Source organism: Hermetia illucens, chromosome 2 (genome assembly GCF_905115235.1).
Source record: "Hermetia illucens chromosome 2, iHerIll2.2.curated.20191125, whole genome shotgun sequence".
Lineage (NCBI taxonomy): Eukaryota > Metazoa > Arthropoda > Insecta > Diptera > Stratiomyidae > Hermetia > Hermetia illucens.
Genome location: NC_051850.1, coordinates 120,300,749 through 120,319,029, shown reverse-complemented (window position 1 = coordinate 120,319,029; position 18,281 = coordinate 120,300,749). Strand labels below are relative to the sequence as shown.

The following is an 18,281-nucleotide window of genomic DNA, read 5'->3' as shown; positions in this document are numbered from 1 at the left end:
GTCGCACTGTGTCCCACGAGAACTTTCACCCCTTTACTGTCAATAGTATACCAATTAATGACCTGTGATCAAGTATTCTCCCCGGAGCCTCGACCTACTTTGGACAAGTGCTTGCTCGTGCTACTAGCGTTCATTTCTGTCTACCCAAATCACCGCCCCCTTGATAATCATTGGCTTTACTACTACAGTATATATCCAGTGCAGCATTTTCCGTGCACACCAATTTTTGTCTCCTAAGGACCTGCAAGCAATCAAAGTCCTTATAGCTTTCCGACAGATCTTTTCAACATGCGTTTTGCAGAGTGGTTTTTGATCTAGTGTGACATATTTGATCTAGTGTGATATATTTCACCTCCATGCCATGTCCTTCCTGCGCCAGGTGCTAGTGGATCGTAGTCCTGTTTGAAAACTGTCTCATAAAGCATCCTCATATTTACCCTTGCAGATTAGAATGGGGTGACTCCCACCCCTATGCAGACAAGGAAATCTCGTATCTGTGCATACGATGTCGAATGCTCCTTCAATGTCCAAAAAAGCACATTGCGCTATTTCTTTGGTTTCTATGGAATCCCCTAGGACATCCTTTATCTGTTTCATGGCAGCTCTAATATAACTGTCTATGACCTTCTCTACCGTTTTCAATACGAACGATATTAAGCAAATTGATGTGAAAGGTCCGGATTAAAAAAGATCGTTTTTACCCGCTTTCGAAATAAAGTTAGTGTATCCCAAGGGCTACGCCTTACCACTCTTAGGGGAGATCCTACGATTGTTTCTAGGCCTATCGGAAGGAGTGCTAGAAAAATGCAATCTACTTCGGGTGATTCCAGTGCTTTAAAAGTTCACACTGCCCATTTACTCTAACTTTCGAGCATATCTCTTTTACGAGTTTGCAATTTGTCTTTTCCCCCTCTATATGTTGCTGTGATGTCAGGCAGTGTGTTGTTGTCTTCCGCCATGTGGTAGAATCCCAGGAAAACAATTCTGAGCAAAAGATGAAAATACCCCATTCTCTTTCTTCAAACGGACAGAAGATATTGCCCTGCCTTAGGCGTGTTGCTTTGCCCAGGTTTGTTTCACCAGGTTGAAGAGTTTTCGCATCCCGCTTCATTCTGGTTAGGTCTCGGTTCCGCCAGGGTACATCCCTTGATGGCATGATTATCTTATTCAGACAACTGGACCCAAGTGCGCCAATAGCGACCCTATTGAGATTGTGCATCACAATTTCCAGCTTTATTTCGCTCCAGATGTTACCGCACACTCAGACTTGTATAGGAGTCTCAATCTATTCGCCTGGGATTCCTAACTATTCTTTCTAATTCCGAGTTACCTCGATTTTCGCTCTGATTCTGTGATCCGACATAGAGGCATCATCCGAATCTCTTTAATTCTTGACCAGCCCGTTTATCAGAATTTTCCCTGAAGTTACGTTTTGGCACTGTTGCCAAATGTTGGCGTGTTCCATACATTATGCATTTGTAGCTGATTGTTAAGGATACATTTAAGAAGATACAGACCACATCCATTGGTATCGCTGCTGGTGGAGGTCTTTGATAGAAAAAATGGCGCAACCGATGACGACTAGTCGACCTGGCTTGTAAGCGGGACAAAGGCTAAAGAAAAAGAAGAAAGTTTATTCTACAGTCCACTACTTGCCCGCTGCCCGGGTTGTCCCATTTGGTAAAGGCCCGACCTCAAAGATCTTATCTGAATCGAGTTGGGAGGCTTGCAAATCACCATCTAGTGTATCATACAACCATTGTTTCGCCCGACCTTTTGGTCGTTTCCCATCGACCTTCTTATTCACGAGTGTTCCCGTTAGCGCAGATTTCGTGACCATATCACCGAAATCCGGCGTCCCTCGCAATTTTTCCACTGTCGGGGTAACCCCATAACGATCGAGGATATCCTTATTTAGCATGTAATCATAACGTGTTCTGCCAGTGGTCCAACGCAATATTTTCGTCTCGAGTACCGCGAGACGCCGGTCATTGTCTTTTACAGTCGACCAACATTTAGAACCATAGAGGGTGACAGAGCGAACGACACTTCTGAAAATTTGGCATTTAAAGTATTCGTTTATAAATCATTCACTTCATCCTGGTTGTGCTAATGCATGAATCAATTTCATAACGCAGCTCACCAATGGCTGCTAGCATTGGTCTGAAATACTTATATCGCCCCTTCTAATTGTTCAATTATTTAGTACATACTAGCGTAGTGTAGAGAACCAAAATCCAACACATATTTTTATATTTTTCCATATATTTGACAAAAATCAGTAATATCTGAATATTCATCGATGCGGTCCAAAAGTACTAGTTCGTATGTAACCACTGTTCCGATCATCTTTCGCCAGATACGAGAGCATCCAAAATTATTTTAATGTTCTAAATTCAAAACTTTATACTTACAGCAAAAATTAGCTTCCTCGTTATGAAGAAGAATTGTTTCCCCGAAAAAGCGATGGTTTGGTGGCTAATTTCGCTTGCAAATCGCTGAACCTACATATTTGTATGTTTTTAGCACTTTTAGAGAGGAAAAAAGTTGAAATTGAAATTGCAATCCTACCTCCAATGTCCAGTACTTGGTGGGTATATCACGCAATATAGCCAGCGGTTCCTTCGATGCATCGTGGATGGTTGAAGCAAAAAATAACATGGCTAGTGTCCTCGATATCAAAAAAACCAACGAAAACCATGAAAATATTTGGTCCATAGTACTTGGCCTTTCCCTAGGATATAAACAAATTTATCTTATGATTCATTCGAGCCTAATCTATGCATATTACATAGAGATATTGAACAATTGGAGGCATGTAACATATAAGCCATTAGTGCAAGCCAGCAAGATGATCGCGGAAAATTGATCATCCAAATAGAAAACCAAATCGGTTTGCTTGGCGTAATCATGCCGGATATCCATCCAAAATGACTGCGGCATCACCTAAAAATGGATCAGTATTAAATCTTGATGTATGAATAGGTTCAAACATTTTGCAACCTTTGTTTTGGTGACTTGCAATCTTTCTGTTATCAGTTTGAACTTGAATGCAATTGTGATGCTGCTTACTGATATGAAGGTGTCGATGAAAGTCCAGCACATGGTCAAGGACAATTGCAACCACTGCAAAAGTATATTACTAGTATTTATATGTCATTAGATCTACTTAGATCAGCACAATAATAAACCTTTTGAATCCTTTATTTATGGCTTTTGCATCAAGAATTTATACTTACGGCAACGATTGGGGTCATCCATATTTCGAAGTAAACCAAATCAAAATAGTGAGCTCGCTCCCGCCTATACATATTTTCGACGATTCCAAACGTGAAATTGCATTTCTCAATTTGCAGTTTGCTATTTGTAAAGGCACCATTTAGGTAAAGTATATGTTCACCTAACAATTGAAAGTAATATGAAACCATATTCCATACGCTATTATATTACACATTATTATTACCGAAGGCAGCCATGAAGAAAACTGTAGCCACTATTCTAACCTTATGTTTCAGAATTGTCCTAATGTGGACCCTGTATGCATTTTGAAAAAATATTTCCTCCGTTTTCTGCCAAGCTTGAATAATATCAGACCATTTTGTCGCAAGTCGAAAAAATAAGAGAATCCCAATCTCGCAAATAAGAAAGAAACTAAATGGCGCTGGAAAGTTCCGAACGTTATTCATATGCTACCAGTTTGATAGTGAAATATTCAACTTAAACCAAGTCATTAAAGAATTTCTATGATCATTTTACTTTAATCGCTTCTTAAAAACACTTAACACGTCCCCCAAGCCCTTGTGAATTCAAACGCCCCCGCCGGTAGCTTCCTTTATAAATCCAAAGGTAAGTTAACCTTTTCTGTTTCCAATTCGCCGAACCCAACTGGATGTCGTTGTTTCAAATCATCACTATCAATAAATAGCACCCCCAATGTTCCGAAAGGAGAAGCAAACTCAGATTAATCCTCGAATCGCATACCTAAGATTTCAAAACCTTATGACCCTATTCCCAACAATGAAATATAGCAGCCATAAACCTCTAAGTATGGATGCGAAACACACCCACGCTAGTCGGCAATCCCGTGATAGTGGATATCAGTACATGGCATAACCCGCAACAAAGTGGTCTCTTACTATGCACTCCGTCCACTGCCACATCAACCTTCTCGTCAACACCTCCACGGGTATCTGATCCATGGACGAAAGAAGTCTTTCATTGGTTACACATGACACAAACATGAATTGATGAAAGCTGGAGTTTTGAGTAACAGTGGAAGTCACTTTCCACGTACTACACCCATATAGCAGCACAAAGCGAGGTTCTCGCGCGTTTTCTCACGGAAAAGTTTTAAATTGACGTAAGTGTCGGTCAACCGTAGAACAACTTTAAATTCAGTGCCACCGTCGGCAGAAACAACACTTCGTTGATATACAAATTGATCTGAGAACATTGGTTTTGTTGGTATCTATTTTCAGTTCAACCGTTCTTGCCTCCTTTTTTCAAATCTAGCAGTGGACCACAGAATAGTCTGACGAAAAGTATAGCTCTCTGGGAGCTGACCTACCTCTCTTTGAATGCGAGCACGCCTAAGTGAGTACACTTGGCGCTACCGTTCTACGGATGGCAATGGCACAGAGGGGATGCTCCCAAAAAATCCATATCCAAGAGAAAAAAATCCCGGGTAGGTCAGGGATGAAGGCAGAAATCAGGCGGCCCGACATTAACTTATCTGACTGATCATGGACATTCGACTGGTCATACTGACGAAAACATTTCTGGAACAAATACTCACTCGTGAGAAGCAGGAAAATATTGAAGGAATGGATTGCGAAACTCGAGTTCACCGGTATACGCTTTCAACGAGTTCATACATTGGTGGACTGCGAAACAGCTTAGCATCATAGTCCCTCATCGACATGTGCTGTGGATGATATACCAGGAGTACAAGTGGTTGCCGTATATCTTCCTTAAGCCGCAGGACTGAAGACGGAGGGTCTTAAGGACCCACTAGTTGATCAAAATGATAACCTACTTGCGCGATTATTGGCAGCCAAAAGCAAATTGAAGGACAAGGGCGGACTGCGCACGGGAGTAGATGACCGATCCCTGGAGGCAATCAAACAACGAACCTGGCTTATCAACTGTAGATTTGGAAAAAGCCGAAAAAGATACCTCAGAGGAAATATCAGGTGGAAACCTACCGATGTTTCTGAAGGAATTGCGGAGGCCATAAAGGTTGAAAGAGCAGGACTCAGCACGGAAGTGGAGTTACCACCTACAGAAGAGGAAAAGCTGAATGACCTTGACCTAAATCTTCTAGGAGTGTCACCTTGAGGCTCAATATGCTGAAAAACCCCACGCCGGAGGAGGAGGTTCGAACACTAAAAGAAGCCGACGGCCAGCACTAAAAAACCCAAGAAAAGAGCCACCACGCTGCATCTGCATTGATTTCAGAGCAAAGTACCACAAGCCAAGAGCTTGAACCATTCTTACACCGAATTTAAAATATATTTGTCTTTCACAGTTCCTGACTGCAAACCTTTTGACTATTAGAGTTTCACTATAAGCCGAGGTACGTTCAGGCCTTGGCATCGGAATGCTTTCCAGAAGACAACATCCGGATTACACAGGAGCTACTCAATAGACTGGTGAAGTTCTGTGAGAGAAAAGCGCTACCACTTCTCCTAGACTGCGATGCCAACGCACATCACGAAGTCAGGGGAAGCTGGGTCAATGTTCGAAGAGGTACCTACTTGAATTTATTTTCAGTAATAATTTTTTCATCCAGGGCAGAGGCAATTCAACAGACGCTGCGGACCGCTTGATGGCGGACCGAACCAATTAGAAAGAAACTTTCTTTTTCAGTTTCTGATCCACGGACCCCTCTTTTATGAGCTAGATGCCAAATTCAAAAAATACGCACGCCTTTTGTTTTCTTCCGGAATACCCAACAACTCCAGGTTACGCTGACGATATTGTAGGGGCTAATATGGAGACACACTATGTGATAGATACGAAACTGGACTAAGAATTTTTAGTGTCTGATGTAGGAAGGCGGGCAGCTCATCAGTCCAGCAAAGTCACCATAATCCCATTCACCAAGAAACGTAAGTTTCTTCACTTGCGAACCATAAGATTACATGGCGCGAAGGTAAAATGAGAAACAGAGGTCAAATATTTGGAAATTACCCTAGAACGAAAATAGCTCTGAAGACGCATGTTGGGAACATATGTCGGAGAGCTACAAGAGGTCTGATGACTTGAAAATCCATAGCAATAAAAAAAAATTGGGATTCACCCCGAAGATACTACTTTCAATATAATCGCAATAAGACGCAATAGTTTAGCGGCGCCTGGGTCATTAATCCAAGGGAAATGTACTGAACCAATGGGTAAACACACAAGTATATTCCAGGTGGAAATATACGCGATTAGCGAAAAATAGAAGGGAGAACATTGCTTTTCTGACTGACAACCAAGCGGCGATCAAGCCACTTAGGTCCTACCAGGCGAATTCCAAACTTGTATGGAAATATCTTGAGATATGGAACACATACTAAGATCTGGATACTCAGGGTTCCAGGCCATGTTGAGTAGCCTGAAGGGAGGGAGCATGACGCCTCTACAACGTTTAAAAATGAAGAGGGGTTTACCAGGAATGGAACAATCCGGGGGGCTCATGGGGAGATAGGAACCCCAGAGCTTAAAAAATTGTTTAAACCTCACCAAGAGAGAGAGAGAGAGAGCCCGCGGATCATACCGGCAGTACCCAATGGTCACTGTCGACTAAACTATCACCTAGGGGAACTAGGGATATCTATGGAAACTGTCTGCGTATTCTTTGTAAATACTGACGAAACACATTCTGGGAGGGTGTGCGGCGCTTGTAGTGCAAAGTAGATTGAGGCACCTGTTGGAATACTTAACACCGGATGCCAAATTGAAATACTTGGAAGTAGGGAATATATTAAAACTCCTGTCGGTTATACACTTGCTTCACATACTATAATTAATAAGTACTTTATAACCAGTAAAAGGGGCGCAATAGTTCTTCCAACACGCAAGGCAACTTCCCTTAATAGAATTTATTATTTGTTATTTTTTGGTATTTAGCTTCAGTTCAACCTTGCTTGACTCCTTTTTCAAATACTGGAACACTTGGTCAAGGTCCACGTTTCGGCGAGGAAGCAACCAGATATCAGCAGCCTAGCCTATATTTGAAGAAAGATGACATAGTGCATTGCACCCCTTCACGTTTCTTAACCAAGCCAACATAAAGAACGATAAGACATTAACATCCTCCCATGACTATCGAAATGCTTACGACCATCTGGAAGCTCTTTCATGATGCGGTATACAGTGGCAAAATCGTTGTTATTTGCGATAGTTTATATTTCGCTTGCCAATACAATAGTAAAAATCCTTTTGCTAAACTACGCTGCACTCTCTTGCAGCCATCAACAGAGTTCTCGGCTACTTACGTTCATCGCTTTCCCGTTTCAACTGTCAGGATGGTCTTGTAATTTGACAGCTTCATCCGCACTAAACAAAAGCAGATATGTAGTGACCCAATGCTTACTAGTATTCTCGGTCTTGTTGTTTATACAACAAGAAAGTTTACCCGTCGCTGGACGAGAGCCGCATGGTGCGTGGTAACCGACCATCAGTTAATCGGTAATTCAAAAAACAACTCCTAAATCTACTGCTGATCGCAATATGGCCAATTTGATCACATGTTCCTAGCCGGTAGTCCCAACTCAACTTGTGCCAAGGCCTATGTTCGAAGAGTGTGCCGTCGATGACAAGGCGGTGAAAGTTCACCGCTGTTGTTACGGCCACCAAAACCATGTCTCCCCGTCACATCCCCGAACAAGTTCTAATCAGCCATTAGCCAATTAGCCATGAGGTCAGTCCATACTCGAAGCATTGTTGACGTTCTATTGGCAGAAATTTTTGAAAATTTCCAAGTGGTTAGCCCACAAATTTCCATCTCTATTAGTTACCACAAACACGATTCTCAGAAGAATTTCAGGTCAAAGTCGCAGTCCGCCAGGGTTAAATCTTATGACCCATATTATTTATTCTTATTATCGGTGCCGTTCTTTATGCTACCTAGCCCGGAGGGACTGAAGGGGTTCAATGGACCATGACATTTTTTAAAATACCTCGACTCCACTAATTTGTTGGCTCTCCTACCGGTCATGAACTTTGAACTTTGACCTCTGTATTTGGAAAAGGACGCAGGTAGGATCAGACTGAAACGCCGGATCCGTTTTCTCTGCTTTGTCTAAAATTTGGAAACGCAGTTACCTTATTACCAAGAGCAAGCTGATAGTGTTCTCTGCCAATGTTCTTTCAATGTTGTTATATGGGAGTAACAAATTAAAAATGATCCCACCATTTATTTATTTAAATTTTAAATAAAATTTTAAAATAAATTCCTAACTAAATATTTTCCTCAGAAGGAAAAGCAGTTATGTGGCTTAATTTTCGTTTAAAACTAAGGAAGAAGGCAGAGCGAAAGGAGTCAAGCTGTAGCGGGCTGTAGAACCTGCTTAATCTCGGATTGGAGAGTAAGGAGTTCAACCAAATTGTCAAACAATTCTTCATACTGGTAAGAGCACAGGCGACTTATACACAAGATACAATGGATGAAAGAAAGTTGGGGGTATCATAAAAAGCGCCAGAGGAGGAGAAGACGGGTTCAAAGCGGAATAGATGCTTAATTGCAATTAGGACCCCACCGCCAGTGGACTTACATTATACTGACTACGCCATGCTGCGGAACTTACTCTCCTAAGATAGCCGACGAGTGTGTCGCCCAAGAGCACTTCGCGCAAAACAGTGGAGGACGAGTGCGGGCGTCCTGAATCGGGGCTTTCCCGATTTTGAGGAATAGACTTCCCTATCGAATGACACAAGAAACAAACTTAGATAATCTGCCGTTTTCCGCTTACATCCGTCTTTGATTTGAAAAAAAGGTAATAACGGGGTCAAATAGTGGACTACAGGGTAGACCGAAGCAAAACTTCAGCTCTTCATGCGCCGAAGCCTGTCCTTTACTAGGATCTTCAAAACGTAGCTAAAGTCAAATCCTATACGAAGATAGTAGCTACGAATCTACACTGGAATGGCAAAAAGTATATCTCCCAATTCAGGTGTTATAAGTACTAGGCCCATTGGATAGATTATATAATCATACCAATGTGACAAAAAAGATACTAAGCGATTACATCTTCGAATAACTCTCAAAAAGAACAACCACGAAACAGACGGAAGCAGGCGGATCATATTAGAAAAGCCAGAAAAAAACAAAATTTTCCTAAAATACCGAAAAAATTTCCAGGACTAGTTGACTTTAGTTTTAAGTTGACCTCTTCCTCAGTTAGTTCTAGTTTGGACCATTTTTTTCGGCATTTTATTTCATTTTTTGGTTTTTCTAACTAAGCCTCTAACTAGCTGGACAAAATAATAAGTTCATACTCGTGAGCAAAAACATTTTATCTCGTACTGGCAATTCTGAAAAATTAAAGTATACTTAGTTCACAATAAATAAAACGTTGCTTCGGCGTGTCCTATATTATTGCAGCGAGACGTGAACGATGAGCCAGGCCGAATCCTAAGGAGAATCTTAAGCCTAGCAAGGGTAAATGGCGAGTGAAATACAACAGTGAGTTCTACCTATTCGCTTTGGTTTTCCCACAGCACTCACGGTCTCAGAAGCTTGTGGCATCAAAACGGCCCACCGCAACGTTGATTGCGCTCCTCGGAACAGTCACTAATAGGTATCAGTAGTTACCTACCATACCTATTATATGAGGAATCAAAGCTGCCATCCATATTAGGATTTGAAAACTCCAGTGATCTAGCCATTTAGAACGTATGAACGTCGAAAGAATTTCCACACTCCAACCAAAAGGCAAGGTAGACATACCAGAAAACCCGGAAATAGATAGGAGTACTCGGTGGGTAACGAAAACTGCACGCTACCCGGTTTCCAAAATTGGAGCCCGCAGTCACTCAACTGAGAAGAACAAAGACGAGAACGAGACGAGACCACGGATCGAGATCGGACTGTAGCACCATAGAAGAAGAAATGGTGAACTAGTGGACGTAAAGGCTCTCTAAGAATACCCAGGCAGTTTGAGCTCCTTGTAGGATTTAGCAAATCAGAAGAAAGAGGTTCACGAGGTCGGTACTATACCGTGGCCAGTGAACCAGTTCTGCTTTGGCAACAAATAGGAATTCTGACAAGGTTAATAGAAAGACTGACTAGGTCCAGAACTAGTACTCGATTCAGAAATGGAGCCAGCCCTAAGTCGTGAAATCGCTCTTCTGGAGGTAGTCTTTAGAAACTCCGCCAGGCTATCTCAAAGTTCAAATAAATGTAATTACCTTGGGTGCTGATGGTACCCAAAAACCTCAGACGTTTCCGTTACAACTCAATACCAATATTTACCTATGTCTGTAGACATCAACAACTTTTATAGTCGCAGTGTGTCACTATAGGTTCTTATTTGGAACCCTACAGCCAAATCATCCGAGAAAGAGATTAGATTTTTGCCTGATGCTTGTAGGCATCATAATTGATAGACAAAAGGGTAACTTTAGCTAGCTTTCGTACTGAGAAAGGAAGTATGTCGCTCCCGAAATATATATATACGTTCAAAACAAAAAATTGTAGTTTGAATAGAGATCCTCCTTTTGTCTATTAATCATCGGAGAAAATTTAAATCTGTTTATATACCACTATTTTCACTATTTATTTCTGGTTATCGATATAAAGTTCGCACTCTTCTTCAGAAATAATATATTACTGAACTTGCTATTGTGAGAAAAAAGTCTGAGTGTTTGCTACAAAAGGCTATTTGTCGTCCTTCTAATTGTTGATATTCGCCTTTACACATCGTTGCTTAACAAAATGAACAGTGGAGACCTCGCGGAGATTATCGTAAACTAAATGCTGAAACAACTCTAGACCGCTATCCGTTACCTCTTCTTTACAAGGATCCTAACAGGCTAGTTTCCTTGGTTAAAGTCGACACCTGACACAGTACGGGATTTTTACACAGAAAAGTTCTTATGAACGATCATATCTAATTCAGGGTTTGTTTTGTCTGGACAATCGGGAACCTATCTGGAAAGTCTGTCTCCCGGTGGGTAATTCAGTAACGTGCGTATCCCGAATCTTTAAGTCCACAATTAGTAGATGATGTTAGAAACTTAAAATACTGTATCTTAGGTGGTGTAGCCCCACTATGCGATCGAACAAGATAGTGAACCATAGCGAGACATCCATGCCATATGCGCATCCCGCACGACTCCCCATGCTTGCATTAAATTGGGTTCCAGAATTTTCCCAGATCTAGACTTTGTTATGTCCACAGCGCACAGTCCAAAAAACACTCTATTACGCGGATCTGGTGTATATAAGAGGTAAAACAATTCAAATGGCTCTTCATTGAGAAGACAATAATATCATGAAAATGCAGTTACCAAAAGAATACAATTTAAAACCGCTTCTATATGTGCGATGAGCGGCTGTGGCAACCTCCAGCGATCCAAGCACTATCACACAGATGGAAAATACTGTCTTCAATGTTAACCATCTAAACTTCACTCTGCTGACATCGTTAGATAACACTCCCGAGACGGGCATAATTCCGAAGAGATTCCCAAAAATAATGACTGCAAAACAAGAAGGATTTTACGACCTGGAACTTATTTCAGATACACACAACTACCTGGACCGACTGCTATGTGGAACAAATTGTCACATAGCCTAGGATTTTGGTAGTTTTTTTCTTTTTTGCTGAAAATCATCCCCTAAAATTACTAAACTGTTGTGCTATGCGCTAATATGGAACTCTTCCTTTACCCGAAGTAGCAATAATCAACCGAAGCGAAATATACACCTCAGATATTCTGTAAGGATTAACATTCAAGAGAAAGTCACAAACAACTAGATACAGTAACAACATCTAAACATTTTATTTAATTATAAGTTGAAGCTGCATTTTCAGGAAAACATTCATTATAAAATTATTGAAACGGTTGTCCAGTGTTTCTGGCTTCATCCACACAAAGGCTTAAGATTTGGATTTGGATCGTCGAATTGCAGCAACACAAGTTCATATGTGACTATCGTGCCCGCCATCTAGAAAAATATATGTTGACGAATATTTATTAAATGCCATTTGGAAACCAACAGAATATTTAATGCTAATACGTACTCCAAAGAATAATTTCCTGGTTAAATAGAAAAATTTCATGCCAGATAATGCAACACGTTGCGTGGTAATCTGATCCGTGAATCGTTCAATCTGAAAAAATACGCACGAGTATAAATAGATATCCCTGGAGGTAATTGGTACTTTATACAATGTACTAAGAAAACTAGGACTACAAGAAAACCTACGTGTCTGTCAAATTGAATGAATTTCATTCAGAATAGAAGCTACCTAAAACCAAATAGCTTCTTAAAAATCGAAGGACTTATGATATCTTTCGAACCGATATGATGATGGAACAACTGAAGTAAGGGTCTCCAAAATGGGTATCGCTGAGCTAAAGCCAGTATTCCTAGTACCAAAATTTACAACCACTTTACTGTTTGCTATTACTGGACAATTCTACGCAAAAGACAAAAAGAGAGTAGGATTGCCGGCAACAGGGACACGGCAAGTGGAAATCCAAACCAACTGTTCACAGAAACGCTAATTACTAAGATACCGCTGCTAGACATCAATGTAAACACAACGAAAATACTTGCATCAAGCTTAATCTTCACTGAAAACGGGAACTACCCGCTTTGATGAAATATTACGCAAGCTGAAAAAAGCTACTACAACGATCCTTAATGAGTCGCTTCGGATAAAAGCAAGTGCCCGTGCAAACATTTCTGACCCCCTAGCAGTCTCCGGAGACATCGACAAATATTTGCCGACGTCGACGTGGTGATGCGAGCCTATTTCTGCAAGATGGTAGTCTTGGGGTGTATCAAAAGCCCATCCCTTCGGGAATCTGGTCGGGTAGAGCCTTTAACCGGTATTAGTAGACCATATCGCCCCGAGCGAGCGCTGACCCGTCATCCCAGCAGAAGTCAGATGTGAGGGAACTGGGGTAGAAGCTTAGCCTCTGAAGGAGCACCCATTCCTCCTATAGCGGACGCTCTCTTGCACCCAATGCGCTGATACAATTTCCATGGAGAAAAAAATAGTAAAACAGAGAAAATTGTAGGCACGGAGAGAGAGTTGGTTGCGTTTGCTTAACGAAGGAGGCAGCAAAGGAATGTGGCACGCAGAACATTGACGGCAACCCCAGTATCCTGAAAAACAGGCTGATGAAACTGGGTAATGATGGACAGAGAGAGCAAACATTAGAAGCAACAGAGGTTCTCCTTGAGAGCACAATAAGCGTCAAACAGATCGCAGATAGTCCGCTGTAGAGCGAATTCTAAGTAAAGTCAAAGCGGACACGAATGGTGGGGCACCAATAGCAAATGTGGTGAGACGAAGGAGGCCTAAACCGCCAACTCCGTTTACTGAGCCGACGGAAGCCATAGCCATTGCGTCATTAGCGAGATCTGCTATAAGATCAAGTCTGAAGGCAATGGAGCAGAAGTGTCTTTCATTCGAAAAACGAAGGGTGGCGATGGCCTCGTCGAATTAGGTCGAAAGACTACAAGCCAGGGCACGTTCTCTGAGACGGTTAAGGCACTACTTGGAGAGAATCTTGCGGTTTGAAGTCTATAATCCAGGTGCCAGGGTAAATCAGAGGTTTCGATAGAAAAGACCGAAGTTGAAAAGGCCATCAAGCGTGAATGTCTAGAGGTGACCAATGCCCGGATAGGTATAAACTCTGTGAATTTTCGAAGTCAAAAGCTCGATGTGGTGGAACTTACCGAGCAATGCGCGAGAAAACTTCCTAACAACGGAAAAATCAGGATTGGTTGATGGATAGTAGAATTGGAATTCGGATAGTGCACCACGTATTATAGATGCTGTCATTATAGACATAAGCCTGCAACCTGCCGAGGTCTAAGAAGGGTAGCATGCAGCAGATACGTAGAAATGCAAGAGCGGTGACGAATGCCGGTGGCCTGGAACACGTTTGGTGTTTGCTATCAACGAGAATTATGCACTCTGTTCTACTTCGACTTACCACGTAGTAGCTCTGAAGGCCCTAAGAAATTCTAGGCTAGTGCTTACAATAGTACGGATAGTCACAATTGATCTGTTTGCGTGAGAAATACAATTGCTATTAAATTCCATGGGATTTAAAGTCAGTGCCTGCCATATTAGTATCAACTCATGGTTCACTTCGAATATAGATTGAATTTCTGACCACTATCCAACCGAGGGTTAGCTACTGGTTTGAAACTGGAGGAACAACCCAACCACAATAGTGAATGATAATGGTTCCTTTTCCCATTTTTCGAAAACGAAATTTTTCAATACCAATGAAAAAAATACACTTAAAAATTCGACCGGGTTAATAGTGAATAGACTCAGGTGATTTCATGCTGAAAAACGCAATGACTTACTATCAGTTTATGGATGGATTTTTCAATCTTAAAATAATGTTGCTGCGCCAGGTTGCAACAGCGTATGGAATTCCCACACACTAAAACCAACTCTACTTCTTGATATCCTCGCGGGACCACCGTGAAGTGTTATTGGTGGGGAGGATTCACAAGATTATACATTCGGATAACTACATTAAAGGCGTCGTTAAATCTCCTCCTTTCATTAGCGAATTTCGGGCAATGAAACATAACATGCTCCGAATCCTCGAGTGTGGTGGGGAAGCGATGCAAGTACTTCCCGTATCCACCGTGTCCCGTAAGGAACGGTGTTAAGTGGTAATTCGGTTCTCCGGGTATTCGTTAAACCAATCCCGCAATACACGGGATCAGTGTATGAGTCCAGCGACCTTTTCTGGAATTATCTCACCCGGTAGCTTAGCGACCGCAAGCAGCCTTTTGTATACCACCCTCGCCAACATCTTTCCCATAGTGTTTAGAAGTCAGATGAGGTGATATATAGAGATTGCCCCAGGATGTTTCTGAGGTTTCGGTAACAGAACCTCTGTCTCTTCCACTTTGCGAGTAATACTTCTTTCACAATACATGATTAAAAACTGCTTATGCGAGTCTAAGTTTCGCAGCTAACTTCGGAGCTTTGTTCGGAATTATCATCCCCAATTCGTCCACAGATCTCTCGAAATTCCTCCTCGGTCACCACAGGTATTAAAAAGACCTCCCGTGGAACCGTTGGCAATTACGATTATTTTGCACTTTCTTACTTTCCCCTATGGCTTTCTTAAGGGTAGTTCTAAGATTCTTTCTCCATCTGCCGAAGTTTTCGCTTCCCTCTTATCCTTTGGCAAAGCCTCCTCGCTCGCAAACACGATAAACTTAATAGCAAGATTTTCTGCTTCCACCAGCAATTTGGTTTCCTGCTGTGATAGAAACGCTGTCACAGCATTACAGAATCGGATGTTTCAGTTACCTGCTGACATAGCTGACTCACCGTTTCGAGTTCCGTTCCCTTCAAATCATGGGCGTGGTGGGCGGATTTTTTCACTTGTATTGCCCAGTCGACTGTCGTCTGCTACGTTTCTAATGCCGGAAATCAAAAATAGGTAGTCACTGTGATTGTAGTGTTCACTCACCCGCCAAACCATGGCTCCCACGAACTAAGTACTAAGGTAAGTCAGATCGACAAGCAAACCTATCCCTCTGCCTAGGAAGATACACACGCATCCAACGTTGGCAAATATAACTTCGCAAAGGTTTCAAGCAAAATTCGACCCCGGTGTTCTTTACTTCTCTTCCCTAGTACAAGGACCCCGCCTTGAAATCCCCGTCAATAACTTTAGGATTGTGGTTTTCCTCGTCCAAAACCAAACTCTCTAGCGTCTTTTCATATTGCATTAAAGTTGCACGAGGACGGGGTTAACAGTTATAGATATGTACGTCGTTGATGTTTGCCCCTAAAAGCCGACTCCTGAATACCCGTATTGCCCCGTTTCCATATGAGTCTTTCACTGGCGTCCACATTCGAATCTCGATTAGTTTGCGAGAGCTGGCTGTGCCGGTCGTCCACTCTCTCTTTCCCAATGGACAACATGCATTATGGAACTCTAGTGCAATCGTTGATGAGATGGCCATCTTCTCCATATTTCCTGCCCCATTTTGACCTATCGTGATCCACAGGTTCATGTTGTGGCAAAATAACCGAAATCTAGGCATCTTAAGCTTCTTTTGAGAGATACTTGTCCCTAAGTCCCCTTATCGTGCCCGCTGATTTTACCAGCATACTAATAATAGCAGTATATGTACTCCATGCGCCTTATTCATCCTCTTTATCATACTTTCTTCTATTGCCCTTAGGATTAGGAGGTTATACCTCGTCGTGGTCCTTACACTCGATTACGACCTTTTGCTATCGAGCTTTTACTTCCGCTTGCTAACATAAATTATCCACTGTCTTCTTGCAGGATTTGTTTAGCACTAACACCAGATCTTCTTTCTGCGTGTGCCTGATACGACTCACACTACCACTCAAGTCTGCCATTTCGAGATTGGCTTTGACTCTCCGAAAGATATCGGTGTAAAACGTACTCCTTTCTTGAAAGTAATAATTAATTCCCAACGAAACTCATAAATACAATGTTTATTATTAGAGTTCAGTTGGGATATTGACTCTTAATTAAGTTGTTCACTCTATTTCTATTTCTAATCAGCGCAGTTTACAAAAAGTGCAAGGGAGCATACGCCTTTAAAAATCCCTTAAACGTAATTCGTGGTACTCACCTCACTGCACCAATTCCGACTGGGAACTGCTCGAAGTATTTTCAAAGGTTTTGCTGCTTCATCGTTAATCGATGCGGCATGGAGAAAGACACCAGTCGTTCGTGATGCCAAATAAAGTAGAGAATACCAAAAGTAGACATAGTTAATTGTATACCGCAATTTCCTGAAACAAAATGCCAAATAAATTAACATATACTCTAAAAGCATATAATGCCTCAAATTAGTAAATCAGCTATATCTATTCTAGCGCTGTAAAAAAAGATAACACATCCAACTCCATTGGCTACTTACTGCAAAATATTCAGCAATTGATAGCATATAAAGTACAAATTGTTGATACTGGACAACAAAATTATTCCGGACATTGTTTCGTCCACGGCCTCCAGTAATTCACACAATAAAACAAAATGATGTCGTATTTCCATCCATGTGGCTTCCGAAACCTCCTAATAGATAACAAATCTGTCAATGTAATCCAAGCAGTGTTTCTTCCATAAATTACCCTTCCAGCCAAAGCCTCTATTCGATGATTGATTTGCTGAAACCTTGAGGATAAGCCCAAACTCACCATGACTATGAATAAATCCATGTAATTCCACATGAATGTGAATAGGAAGTTTACTACCTAAAAAGGAAAAGGTGTCAATCACGATTATTTACTATCATATTCCTCACCATGCTCCCAATTCCAAATGGTAGATTGTAGGGAATTATCACAAAAATAAAGCCGAAATGATGCCTGAAATAGTCTGACATACTATAGGATCCTGTTGCATTGCATACTTTCCTGAATTGTAATTCATTATAGACGTCGGATGTAAAGAACAACATGTTTTCCACTGAAATAAATTACACAATTTTTACACATTGGCAATGATCACATCTATCCTGTTAATAATACAACTATCCATCTTTCACTATATCGAAAGTTATTTAATTAACGACTAAAGTCTGATGAGTGGATAGGCATTTGCTACTTGCTTAATCGAGGAGTCTATGGAGAGATATCGCTTTGCATTGCACTTCTATATACCCTCCAAAGAGAGCAGAGTAGAATACCCCATGGACTAAAAGATTTCACCAAAGGCTCAACTGAAAGGCTTGAGTAAAAACCATTTTTTTGGCTATGCTAGGTGAATGCACGGTACGTCGTCAGACTTCCAACTAAACGCGTCCCCATTTTTAAAGAGCTAGTCGGGAGGCTCGGGAAGCCTTCAAAACAGGGAATTCCATTAACGGAAACGGAGAAGAGGAAGGGATCTGTTACTTGAAGGAACCGCCACCATCCGGCCCCTCCACCTTGCATAATACGCAACGCGACTCCATCCGCCAACGCTACTCAGTGCCTCTCAGATATCCCACCTTTCAAAAGAGAAAAATGGGTGTTTCCACCACTCTATTGCAGAACACACAATCAGGAGATCATGCTTCATCATCATCATCAACGGCGCAACAACCG

General features: G+C 41.6%; 2 protein-coding genes across 2 annotated transcripts in view; both read right to left on the bottom strand.

Moving 5' to 3' along the window:
- The window catches only part of LOC119648541 (gustatory receptor for sugar taste 64c-like), a 61,892-nt gene extending 50,066 nt beyond the window's left edge, over positions 1 to 11,826 (bottom strand). The window contains exons 1-9 of the mRNA XM_038050309.1: positions 11,748 to 11,826; positions 11,500 to 11,691; positions 3,240 to 3,400; positions 3,004 to 3,126; positions 2,792 to 2,946; positions 2,572 to 2,734; positions 2,415 to 2,504; positions 2,274 to 2,349; positions 1,694 to 1,875 (exon numbers count right to left, since the gene is read on the bottom strand). Coding sequence (XP_037906237.1) covers positions 1,694 to 1,875; positions 2,274 to 2,349; positions 2,415 to 2,504; positions 2,572 to 2,734; positions 2,792 to 2,946; positions 3,004 to 3,126; positions 3,240 to 3,400; positions 11,500 to 11,691; positions 11,748 to 11,826 — 1,221 coding nt within the window. The remainder of the gene's footprint in view (positions 1 to 1,693; positions 1,876 to 2,273; positions 2,350 to 2,414; positions 2,505 to 2,571; positions 2,735 to 2,791; positions 2,947 to 3,003; positions 3,127 to 3,239; positions 3,401 to 11,499; positions 11,692 to 11,747) is intronic.
- A 201-nt stretch (positions 11,827 to 12,027) lies between these two features.
- LOC119649853 (gustatory receptor for sugar taste 64a-like) lies at positions 12,028 to 17,651 on the bottom strand. Its single transcript, XM_038052209.1, has 6 exons — positions 17,498 to 17,651; positions 17,325 to 17,447; positions 17,114 to 17,268; positions 16,823 to 16,985; positions 12,237 to 12,326; positions 12,028 to 12,160 (listed from the first exon to the last, which is right to left on the bottom strand). The coding sequence occupies exons 1-6, from the start codon at positions 17,576 to 17,578 to the stop codon at positions 12,077 to 12,079; spliced, it is 696 nt and encodes a 231-aa protein (XP_037908137.1). The 5' UTR covers positions 17,579 to 17,651; the 3' UTR covers positions 12,028 to 12,076.
- Between the last annotated feature and the right edge of the window lie 630 nt (positions 17,652 to 18,281).